Here is a 12,778-nt window from a genome sequence, read left to right on the forward strand (position 1 = left end):
TAAAATAATACACATGATTTGAAATGTGCTGTCTTTGGGACATGTTTTAAATACTTTGATAAGCTAACCTTTGTTAAATGCCTGGAAACATTAATAAGGAGGACAGGAACATATTTGTAACTAGATTTCCTTCTGCCAATTCCTGGTTTATAAGTTACTCTACTGCTAAAAAGCAACAAAAAAGACAATAGCCTCAAAATTAAAGGGGTTTAACTTAAAAAAATTTTAGATGACAGTAGAACATATTTTTGTCTTTTACTGATTATTATAAGTATTGCTGACAAGGAAATGTATCTCATGGAGATTAATAATACTTAGTAGTAGTTTAATATCAATACCATATAAACTAGTTCAATTTTAAATGCTATAACCCATGCATCATAAATGAATATTATCAATTTATATACCTAAATGTATTGTCTTTTTCCCATTTAATTTTGTTATCAGAGTGTTTATTGTCCTAGAAATCTAATTAGTTTGGGGAAATTTATTGCTTGTAAAGTTCTGAGCATTGTTGATGATTGGATTGTTTTATGTTAGTGATAAATAAGGAAAGAGATTAAGATGTATTGGCTTTATGTCTTTGTTTTTGTTCTGATATCAAATCTCTCCACCACTTTTGAAGAGAATCTTAGCTTTACTATGGTTACTATCAGAATGGGAGAATATGAAATAAATAATTGATTGTATTGGTTGAACAGTGGCAAGAAAAAACTAAGAAGTAATTTATGTATGTGGTGTTTTATAAAGTACCTCACATAGTAAATTTACTACCATGCACTTAAGACAAATTTTGTTATTGAACAATTTGGGGCAGAAGGAAAAATGTTTAAGAAACTTTTTGTACTACATGCAATAATAATGGTCTTGGGTAGATTCATTATTGGTGGATTAGAATGAACTGGCTATATTCTTGATCCACCCTCCTTTAACCCATACTGACATTCATCAAATGGTTGGCTGAAATTCATTTCATAATCTGGGACCTTGGAACAGAGTTTACCCCTTGTGCAAATCTAATTGACCCAGATAAGAATTGAATATGCAGGAATTCAAACAGCAGCACTGTATTCTGAAAGTTGAGCTACCCAGGACAAATATGTTACTTATTTATTCATATATATTTATGTATTTATATATATATATATAAATATCCATGTATTTATGAAATAGTTGCATCACTGTCTTTACGGAATTTCATTTTTCATAGACACATTTATAGACTCATGAAACTGGAAAAATGTGACCATGTGATCCAATGTATCTTCATCCAAAATGGAGATATATGAGAAATAACCATACTGCGAAAACTTTCAACTGGAGCCATATTTGTTTTGCATATAACAGCATTCTTTTTTTTTAATAATCTTTTTTAATGTTTATTTATATTTGAGAGATAGAGACAGTGTGAAGGGGGGAGGGCAGAGAAAGAGGGAAACAGAATCTGAAACAAGCTCCAGCCTCTGAGCCGTCAGCACAGAGACCGATGTGGCTCACACTCATGAACTGCAAGATCATGACCTGAGCCAAAGTCAGACACTTAACCAACTGAGCCACCCGGGCGACCTGCATATAACAGCATTCTTTTCTCTTGGTTTTCTTTCTTTCTTTTCTTTCTTTCTTTCTTTCTTTCTTTCTTTCTTTCTTTCTTGTTTGTTAATTGCTTTGGGGCTAGATGTTGCTGTTCAATAAAATATTTGCAGAGATGTGCATATATTTTTATTGAACAACCTACCATTGATTTTGCACACTAAGTAATCTGCTACTTTTCCTAACTTCTTATGTTCTTTTTTGTTGCATGTGTGCTTCAAATTATATTTCATTTTTTCTTTAGGTCATTTATTCTGCATATGTGATTGCTTTACTTAGGATCATGGTAGAGCAAATACTTTTGTATTTTTAAGGTCACCCACAGCTTTTACAGCATTAGTTACTAAAATGTCTATGAAATAGCTATGTTCCAGATCCTCTTTATCATGACTTTTAATGTTCAGCCATAGCACACAGGTTGTCCGTTATCAAGAATATTAAATTCAGACAATGTTAAACCAGATTTTCTTCATTGTAACTATATTTTCTTTGAGGTGTTTTATAACGTTTGTAAAAAAAAGTTTTAAGTAAGCTCTGTGCCTAACGTGAGGTTTGAACACACAACCCCAAGATCATGAGTCTTATGCTGTACCAACTAAGCCTACCAGGCTCCCCATTTTTCTAAAATATTTTAAAACAGTAACATTAATGCTAAGATTTATGTGAAAGATAATGTCTTCTTAAATTTATACATTTATTTTATTGATTTCATTTTACAAAGTAGAAATTATATTCATCTTCATGTCTTAAAAGATCAAATTTTTAAATTACTATTATTTTAGCAGTTTGTTCTAAGAAAATTAAAACTTTTCTGAAAGATGAGCTCAGGTGATCAGGACATTGATTCAGGTGTACTTGGCATAGCAGTTCATTAACTATGTGTTAATTACCCATGATTACTCCTGAAAAGCTATAGTGGCTTCATCTTTTAGGTTGCTTCATTAAATCATTAATTGTCTTGGAGGTAACTAAGCTTGACATAATTAAGACATCTCAGTCTCCACAGATTTTTATTTTCCCATGATGTCAAGAACACTGAGCTAGTTAATATAAGGCATTGTAACGTATTCCCTGGATGTACTGACTTTATATTTTTAAATTATTTATACTATTTGTGTTAATTTTATATTATATTTTAGTAGTCTCATAAATTTTAATTACTTCTTCCATGTTGTAGCTTAGATTTTGAATTGTATGTGTAATATGTCCATTTCTGTATTTGAACCACTTCTTACCAACAGTTCTTTGACCCATGGCTACATAAAGCTGCTTCAGTTTATCCAGAACATCATATATGAGGAAGGATTTGATGGATCCAATCCCCAGGTATTGAGTACCTTCAAAGTTTTTTATAATCATCTATGTAATGTTGTTTTTAAACTCTCTAGGGGTAACCCAGAAGGTTTTAGAATAATTAACAGTGAACAAGCTGTTTCCAAGCACAGAAGATGTAAATAAGCAGGGCGCAGGCAGCCTTTGTTTGATTTTTGATGTGTAGAGTTTTAGCTAAGTTCTCAGTGGATGCACAAAAGACATATACATACATTGTCAACATAAATTATTTTTAAATATATATTTGTGGCACCTGGAATAACTAAACTGCTGCATTTTGAAAATTACTCCTAAATCTGCAAGACGTGTACTTTTGTATCTAAATTTTTTTTAAGTTAATTTAGTTTGAGAAAGAGAGAGAGAGAGGGGAGAGTGAGCAGGGGAGGGGCAGAGAAGAAGGAGAGAGAGAGTCCCAAGTATGTTCTATGCTGTCAGTACAGAGCCCAACACAGGACTCAATCCCATGTGCCATGAGATCATGACCTGAGCTGAAACCAAGAGTCAGATGCTTACCTAACTGAGTCACCCAGATGCCCCTCTTATCAAAATTTTTTATATTTCTGTCATTCAGTCCTTAATTGAATAACCTGGTGAGTAAGAATTAATTATTTTGAGATTTTATTTCTTGTTATATCATGCTTTAGGTTATTTCACTGAATAAAAACTGCATTTTTTATTTGCTATATTAAAATATTTTATAACTTAATTATTTCTCTGTAGCTCTGTTTTTAAGAACGCAAGTTTTTAAATTCCCACTATTAAAGATTCCAAATTCCCACTATTAAAGATGTTCTGGTTAGTTTAACTTGAACAAAATGAGAGAAATTTTATTTCCAGTTATAATGCCATTTAGAAATCTTTCTCGGTGATTTTAATTGCTAAAGCTGCTAAAGATTTTCAGTTCATGTATATTATTTCAGCAGAATTATTTCCAGAGCACCATTATTTTTATTGAAGAAAGTAAAGAATCCAAAAGTCTTATTTTTGGCATTATCAACTACATTTGCTCTTAATCCATAAATTTTTAAGTATTCTTATAAACTTTACTGCTATATTTAATGTTTTTTCCACAGCAATGTTAATAAATTTTAAATTTGTTTTGATCATCAGTTTAATACAAAGTTGAAAATACTATACGTGTGGTGAAGTATATACATTTATTTATAGATAGCTTTTCACGTGTGTTACAGTTTTTGTGATGGTCCTTGGTTTTTAATACAGTTTTATTTTGTTCATTGTTGCTCCGTTTTTGGTCCTGCTAAGATTTATGGGCACTATGTCCGCCTTTTGGTGGCATTGTCCGTCTGGAGAGGTAAATTGGTCCCTGACAGACACCTCTCCCTATGTGCTGTGGTTACTATGGAAACAGACATGTCATAACAGTTCCTATGATACAGTGTGCAGAGCTCCTGTTCTTGCAGGATGATGACACATCTTCTAAGAGCAAGAAATTTTATAAAATACAAAAAATCAAAGGCAATAACAAAGATACACACATACTTGCTTGTATATGTATATATACATATGTACACATATTTATATATATGTACACACACCCATCCATCCAAAGGACCCTTGATAAGTAAGCTATTATTGGAATGGAATGAAATGTTTGTTTTCTTAGTTGTTTATTTGAGTATTAAAAATACCACCATTTCAATAAATAGTATTTTATTTGATGAAAGCTGATGAACTGAACTGGTTTGTCTCTGAACCAGAAGTTCTACAACTATTGACTTTTATAAAGGTTAAAAGGGTTGAGGTAAGCATTTATATGCTGAATACCAAGAACGCTGAAAAAGTTTACAACATACCGATAAGTTATAAAATATATTTCCAATTTTATTGGAATTAAAATATATCTACTAAATTTCCATATTGTTACATTTTAGAGTATATCATTTGCTAAATTACCTCAACTATATTTCTGTCTCAGAAACTTTAGATGAGTTCAAGAAGCCACAAAAATTCATCTATCGAGCACTGCTTCAAAAAATCTTATTCCTGAGTCAAAATAATGTTCTGATACTGAAATAAATTCTTTTTAAAAGGAAATTTTCATCTTACTTTCTGTATCACTACATTTTCAAATAAACTTACATTTTCAAATAAACTAACTTAATTTGAGATAGGCTATAAGGAATTGAGTATTATAGAATACTGTATAATAACTTTGTAGTAAGTAAAGTAGCTCATCTGCAAAGATATTTGGAGTGGAGATGTTTACAAATTGCTGTCATAATTTCATTTAAGTTATGATTTTTAAATATCTAAGAAATATACAATAAAAATGAAGTTTGAAAATTGATTTCACTTAGATATCCAGATTAAATATTTTAGATGTTCTCATTGGAATGAATTTAATATTTATTATTCAGCTTTCAACAAAAGTTTATTTTTTAGTTTGATTAGACCTCAATAAATTATATTAAAAATTTTTTGATTATACCTCACAGTGTGCCCCATTATTATATGGCATAGCAAAGGAATTATATGCCTGAAATTACACAGGAAATTTGTAAATCAGCCTTTGCTTTTGCACTTACTATTATATTTTTAAAAATATAAATGTATTCCCAAGTCACCTAGGTGGCTCAGTTGGTTGAATGCCCAACTTCAGCTCAGGTCATGATCTTGTGGTTCGGGAGTTCGAGCCCTGCGTCAGGTTTTGTGCTGACAGCTCAGAGCCTGGAGCCTGCTTTGGATTCTGTGTCTCCCTCTCTCTCTGCCCCTCCCTGACACTCTGTCTCTCTCTATCCCTCTATCAAAAATAAATAAACATTAAAAAAATTTGTTTAAATATATAAATGTATTCCCTATGTTGAAGTATCATGCTCAAATATGTTCTGATGTGGTGAGTACCTACCTCACTTAAATATCTTTTTCATTCTTTGGCTTAATATTGTCATTCTTTATACACACACACACACACACACACACACACATATGTATATGTGTGTGTGTGTGTGTGTGTGTGTGTGTGTATACATATATATACAGGTATATATGTATGTGTGTATGTGTATCAGCATATCTGTCATAGTCACTAAACTTCTACAGTTCTCCTGCTTCTGCACCTATCATCATTTTTGTTATAAACTTTTAACAGATGCTTTTTGATACAATAGTTGGTAATGGTGACTGGGTTAAAATACAGCTGACCTTTAGTTTCTGAAATATTGGTAGGGAAAACCGTATAATGCTGCTCTCCTTCTACCTTCTACCTTCTAGTCTCCTTCTACCTTCAGATTTTGTTTTAATACCTAGATTTTGGGGGCAGGTTTGTCTCTCCATTTTTCTAGATTGCTCTTTCTGTTCAAAATCTAATTTAAGCTACAGTTCAAGAGAAAACAAGTTTGGGATGACAAAATGAAGGTTAATCTTGCCATTTTACTTAAATTCTGAGTTTCTAAGTAATACAGTAAAAGGGATAACCTATCATTTCAGAGATATCTTACACAAATTCATCAAAATGCATTTAGACTTCTAATACATACATGCCCTGGTACATATTATTACTTCATTTCATTCAAGTAATGCAGAAATAAAAAAAGAAAACAATTTTTATGGACTGCCAATGACGTTAATATATGTCTTAAGGGTTGCCTATCATAACCTTAATACAACCAGAAAAGAAAACTGGACTAGCTGCCTTGATAGTATCATCACGTTTCAGGTCTTTGGAGTCAGGAAGAATTTTTCAAATGTGCTTAAACTAAATTCCTTTTTCTGTAATCACATTTTAATAGCTTTATCCAGGCCCTTTATATATCATGTCCCTTTATATATTTTAAAGGATTGTGTGATCTCATAGAACAATTTTTTATTGTAGAGATGAGAGAACTAATGCCTAAGTAGTGTTGTGTCTTGCTCAGAATCACATCTTTTTTTTTTTTTTAATTTTTTTTTTCAACGTTTATTTATTTTTGGGACAGAGAGAGACAGACCATGAATGGGGGAGGGTCAGAGAGAGAGGGAGACACAGAATCGGAAACAGGCTCCAGGCTCCGAGCCATCAGCCCAGAGCCCGACGCGGGGCTCGAACTCACGAACTGCGAGATCGTGACCTGGCTGAAGTCAGACGCTTAACCGACTGCGCCACCCAGGCGCCCCAAGAATCACATCTTCTTAGTTGCACAGTCCAGACTGTGAATCTATCTTACCCATCTTACTCATTACTGTCCCCTTCTGTTTTTCCTCTTCTAACTTTTCAGTGTTTTATTCATTTCCCTACTTTCCTTTGTTAATAAATTCTGAAAAGTATACAAACTCAACTTTCATGTGTAATATCAGAGAGATAGTAGTTGATTAATACATTTTATTAATTAAATAAATTTTATTCATTTGTTACAACAATAACAAGCAATATGTTGTAGGATCTGACTTCATCAAAAAACACACTCAAATGACACAAGTTCCAAATTTTTGATTTAAGGGAGAAAATGTATTTTCCCCATTAGAATTGTAATGATAAGTTTCAAATTATCTCCATGCACCAGGTTTTGCTAATGTCTCCTTCCTTTGCCCAGAAATTTTGCCAGATTGCTAAAGAAAGCATTTATAGGGGTGCCTGGGTGGCTCAGTTGGTTGAGGTTCCAACTTGGGCTGAGGTCATGATCTCATGGCTTGGCTTATGAGTTCGAGCCCTCATTGGGCTCTGTGCTGACAGCTCAGAGCTTGGAGCCTGCTTTGGATTCTGTGTCTCCCTCTCTCTCTGCCCCTCCCCCACTCGTGCTCTGTCTCTCTCTTTCAAAAAACGAATAAAACATTTTAAAAAATTTTAAATACAAAATAAAGAAAGCATTTATAAAACATTTGTTTGGTTAGGATAACACAAACAGTAGAATTTGTTATAAATACATCTCTGGCAAATGCTTATTGATAATCCGTGTAGGTTTTGTTTAATGGTTTTTAAATGCCCTTTTCCCAAGAAATATCAGTCATCATTATGACCTTAATATCAGTAGTCTTGAGTTCCAAATGTTCATTTGTTCAATTTTGATAAGTATTGAACTGAATTATTTTGTAAAAATAGCTTCAAGAAGAATAAGTAAAAGCAAATATAAGGTATAAAAGCAAAACACACATTTTTAAACTTCTTTCAAACAAAATATCAGGCATTGGACATAATAGCACTAAATGAAAAATACTGAGCAAGTTATAGTTTATTAAAAGACTTGTAGAATTTTAGAATACTAAGAATGGTTTCTAAGTATTCTAGTTTAGATGTTCTTTATTGCTAACTGATTTTTTTATGTATTATTTCAGCTGTCGCAAACATAATTCGTAAAGCGGTCACTTAAAATTTAGAAACTTGAGGCTTTTGATACTCTTCAAATTTTCCAAAAGTGAGAAAAAAACAGCTATTTTTTAATACTCCTGCAATATAGAAGATTTCCTTTATATTGCCGTATATTAACTATACATAAAGCTTTTTAACATCTCTACTATCTCCCTGCTATGTTATAAATTTCAAAAACTGGCAAATAGAACTAAAGGAGGTATCCTATTTGTTAATAAAACTTAATGTGTTTGTCCCCCCCCCAACCCGACACACGCATTTCTTTAGAAAAAACAGAAAAACATTTTAAGAATAGGAATCCAGAATCTTGGTTCACCTTTGTGGGGGGATGACATCTGCTGTACGGAAAATGGCAACAGTCACAGCCTTACGAAGTTCCTGTATGTCCTCCGTGGTCTTCTGCGAACCTCTCTTTCAGCTTGTATGATCACAATGCCAACACATCTTATCCAGGTAAGAATCTTTCCAAAACTCCTTTCCCCTAATTAGTGCTACATAATGAAGAGCAATATATAAACACTCGGAGTCTGAGTCTGATAAATTATTTTCATATGCCATTTAAGTAGAACAGATTTCAGGAATGCCAGAGAGCAAAATGTCCTTTACTTTAGATTGTTAAATTGTTGTGTATTTGTAGTTTTAATATACAGTGAGTATATAGTAAGTCTATCTTTAATAATATTATTTTTTTCTTTGATTTCTTGTAAATGCATAATACATTGTGTTATGTGGTTGATTTTTTACTGATATCTTTTCATTAATCATTAGATTAATCATAAAGATCTAAGATATGGATATAGATCTTGAAGAAATATTTGCACACCCATATTCATAGCAGCATTATTTACAATAGCTAAAATGTGGAACCAATCTGAGTATTCATTAACAGATGAACTTGATAAGATATGGCCTATATTGCAATGGAATATTACTCAGCCTTGAAAAGGAAGGAAATTATGAGGTGCCTCATTGGCTCAGTCAGTTAAGTGGCTGACTTCAGCTCAGGCATGGGTTCAAGCCCCGCATCGGGCTCTGTGCTGACAGCTCAGAGCCTGGAGACTGCTTCAGATTCTGTCTGTCTGTCTCTCTTTCCCTCTCTCTCTCTCTCTCTCTCTCTGCCCTCCCTCAGCTCGTGCTCTGTCTCTGTCAAAAAATGAATAAAAATGTTAAAAATTTTTAATAAAAAAAGGAAGGACATTCTAACATATGCTGCAACACTGATAAATCTGAGGACATGATCCTAAGTGAAATAAGTCAGTCACAAAAAGACAAATACTGTGATTCCATTTATACGAAGTACTTAAAGTAGTAAAAATCATAGAAACGGAAGGTAGTATGGTGGCTGCCCTGGGCTGAGGGAGAGGGAATGGCAAGTTACTTAATAGGTACAAAGTTTCTGAAAATAATTGTTGGTGGTAGTGGCACAACATCATGAATGTACTTAATAACACGGAATTATACACTTAAAAATAGTTAAAATGGTAAATTCTATGTTATATATATTTTGCCACATTCAAAATTTTGAGGAAAAAAAGAAAAGGGGCACTTGGGTGACTCAGTCAGTTAAGCCTCCAACTCTTGATTTCGGCTCGGGTTGTGATCTCGCAGTTCGTGAGTTTGAGCCGCATGTTGGGCTCTGTGCTGACAGCCGGGAGCCTGCTTGGGATTCTGTCTCCCCTTCTCTCTGCCTCTCCCCTGCTTGTGTGCACTCTCTCTCTCTCAAAATAAATTAACACTAAAAAAATGTAAAAGGAAAAGAAAAGACAAACACTGATCTAAATAGGACATGTCCTTTTCTTCCCTTGCTGTTTCTATGTGTAAACCTCCTGAAACAACACTCTTAGAGAAAAAGGTCCATCTCCCCAGACAGAAAAAGAGGGATTTTTGTAAGATTTGCCTCATCAGCTCAAAAAGTCCTTTTCTTAAGAGTGTTCAAGAGGCTGGGGCACCTGGCTGGGTCAGTCAGAAGAGCATGCAACTCTTGATCTCACGGTCATGAGTTCAGGCCCCACACTGGATATAGAGATTCGTTAAATAAATAAAACTTAATTTTTTTTTTATAAAAAGAGTATTCAAGAAGCAAGTTTGAGACAATTTTCATCATTGTTGTTATTTTATATGTAATAGAGAAAGTACAATTACATTGTATATTTTTCCACAGTATTTATTATTAAATATATTTCTATAACAAACACAATACTAGAAATAATAAAACTAAAAAAAAATCACCTGCAGTGAATGAATCTGAAAGTCAAAATAAGCTAAATCACTGAAATCATCTTTTCTAATGTACATACACTAAATTAACACTTTGATATAGAATGACTTTCGTAGCAGAATAATGTTGAGCTTTGTTTTCCTTTACTTCTCTAGGAAGTCTCAATAATAATAATGATAGCACTAACAAATACGAAATACTTAAAGTCAAGGTCTTAAAGTTCTTATAAAATCCTTACATAACTACTGTTGTAATCTACATTTTACATGTAAGGAAAGTGAGATACAGAGAAGTTAAGAAACTAGATCAATGTTTAATACCTGAGAAACCATGGTTTGAACCCAGAAAACTGGGTTCCAGCACCTCATATAGAATACGTAGCACGTTTTTATTCTGGAACTCATTCTCTCAAAGCTAGTAGCTCTCATATCTTTTATCTTGGAGTTAGAGAGGACGTGGGGCTCATCTGAGCTAGGCTCCTGCCTTCGGCTGAGTAAAGTAGTATCCCAAGTGAAATGACCTGTTCAAGCAAATCACAGAAACAAAGACTATCCTTGGTGAGATTTCATGGATCTATGCAAACTCTACATTTGATTAAACTAACAGGAATAATCAATTAAATCAAATTAACAGAAATAAAAGATAGAATTGAAATTTGAAGTTCACCAAGGAGATAAAGAAATGCCATTTAAATTAAATTAATAAACATTAATTAAATTAACAGAAATATAAGATATAATTGAAATTTTGAGTTCACCAAGGAGATAAAAGAATGCCATTTTAAGATGCTGTATCTAAACATACTGTATAAGGGTTAAAGCTGAGACATTGTTTAAGGGCTATTAAGTTTGTAAAGCACCATATTCCTTCCTGCACAAGTAGAGAGAGGAGTATGATTGACAGCATACCCCCATACATTGTCAGTGACTTGTGCTTTTGAGCTTTCTAAGGGTTACCATAGCAACTTCCTGCTGTTCAAGTTAGCATTCCTCTTTAATAATTGCAAACTTTGAGCAAAAGAAAAATTAGATCTTAATCAGAAAAAAAGTTTGACTTTTCACATCAAGATTTCCTTTTTTTAAGTAAACTCTACCCCCAACATGAGGCTCAAACTTCACAACCCTGAGATCAACAGTCACAAACTATCCCAACTGGTGCGTCTCACATCAAGCTTTCTTAAATCCAAATATTTCTCTGTCAACAAACTGTGGAGAAAATCCACATTTCTTATAAATTTTATTATTGAAGCTGTGTTGTATCTCATTCATTCATTCATTTCTTCTACACTGCTTTTGAGTGACTGACAGTGCTATAGTCCACTATATATATAGTGGAAATTTTAAAATGAATGAGAGACACTGGTTCCTTTCAGGCACCTTACTCTGTAGTGGGGAGGTAAATATTAAAAACTTGTGTTTCAATCTGAAGATGAAATCCAGAAAACAATTGCATTCATAATAGCATCAAAGAGAATAAAATACTTAGAAATAATTTTAACAAGAAGAATGTACAACTTATACTCTGAAAACTACATAACATTGTTGAAAGAAATTTTAAAAGATCTAAATGAATGGAAAAACTTTCCAGGTTCATGGATCAGAAGGTTCAAAATTAATATGACCATTGTCTCCAAACTGATCTACAGATCCAACACAGTCCCTATCAGAATCCCAGCTGACTTTTTTGGAGAAATCTACAAGCTGATTCTAAAATGGCTACGGAATTTCAGAAGACTTAGAATAGCCAAAATAATCCTTTAAAAAAAGAATAAGCTAGGAGGGCTCATACTTCTCAATTGCAAAACTTTCTAGAAAACAATGGTAAAAGACAGTGTAGTACTATCATAAGAATAGGCATATAGATCAATGAAATAGAATTGAGAGTCCAGAAATAAACCCATATATCTATGGTCAACTGATTTCGACAAGTGTGCCAAGACCATTCAATAAGAAAACGATAGGCTTTTTCAACAAATGGAATAGGACAACTAGATAGCCACATGCAAAAGAATGAGGGTGAACCATTACTCCACAGCATGTACAAAAATTAATGCAGAATGGATCGGAAACCTGAATGTAGCAGCCAAAACTATCAAGAAATGCATGCTCTACCAACTAAGCCAGCCAAGCATCTCAAAATTAAAAACTTTTATGTTCAATGGACACCGTCAAGAAATTGTTAAAGGCAGCCCACAGAGTAGGTGAAAATATTTGCAAGTCATATCTGATTAGAGATTTTTATCTACAATATATAAAGAATGCTTACAAATCAATAATAAGACAACTCAATAAAAATGGGACAGTAATTTGAGTACGCATTTTCCCAGAGAAGATGTA

The 12,778-nt window shown here is 33.1% G+C and overlaps 1 protein-coding gene across 1 annotated transcript in view; it reads left to right on the top strand.

Annotated features, from left to right (window-relative positions):
- ELP4 (elongator acetyltransferase complex subunit 4) overlaps window positions 1–12,778 on the top strand; it is a 249,110-nt gene that overhangs the window by 85,700 nt on the left and 150,632 nt on the right. Inside the window, exons 6-7 of the mRNA XM_047070348.1 lie at window positions 2,832–2,916; window positions 8,492–8,677. Of these exons, the coding sequence (XP_046926304.1) occupies window positions 2,832–2,916; window positions 8,492–8,677 (271 nt within the window). The remainder of the gene's footprint in view (window positions 1–2,831; window positions 2,917–8,491; window positions 8,678–12,778) is intronic.

Source organism: Lynx rufus, unplaced genomic scaffold, assembly GCF_022079265.1.
Source record: "Lynx rufus isolate CCGP_SWC_20201006 ecotype Redwood Valley unplaced genomic scaffold, mLynRuf1.p SCAF_9, whole genome shotgun sequence".
NCBI classification, from domain to species: domain Eukaryota; kingdom Metazoa; phylum Chordata; class Mammalia; order Carnivora; family Felidae; genus Lynx; species Lynx rufus.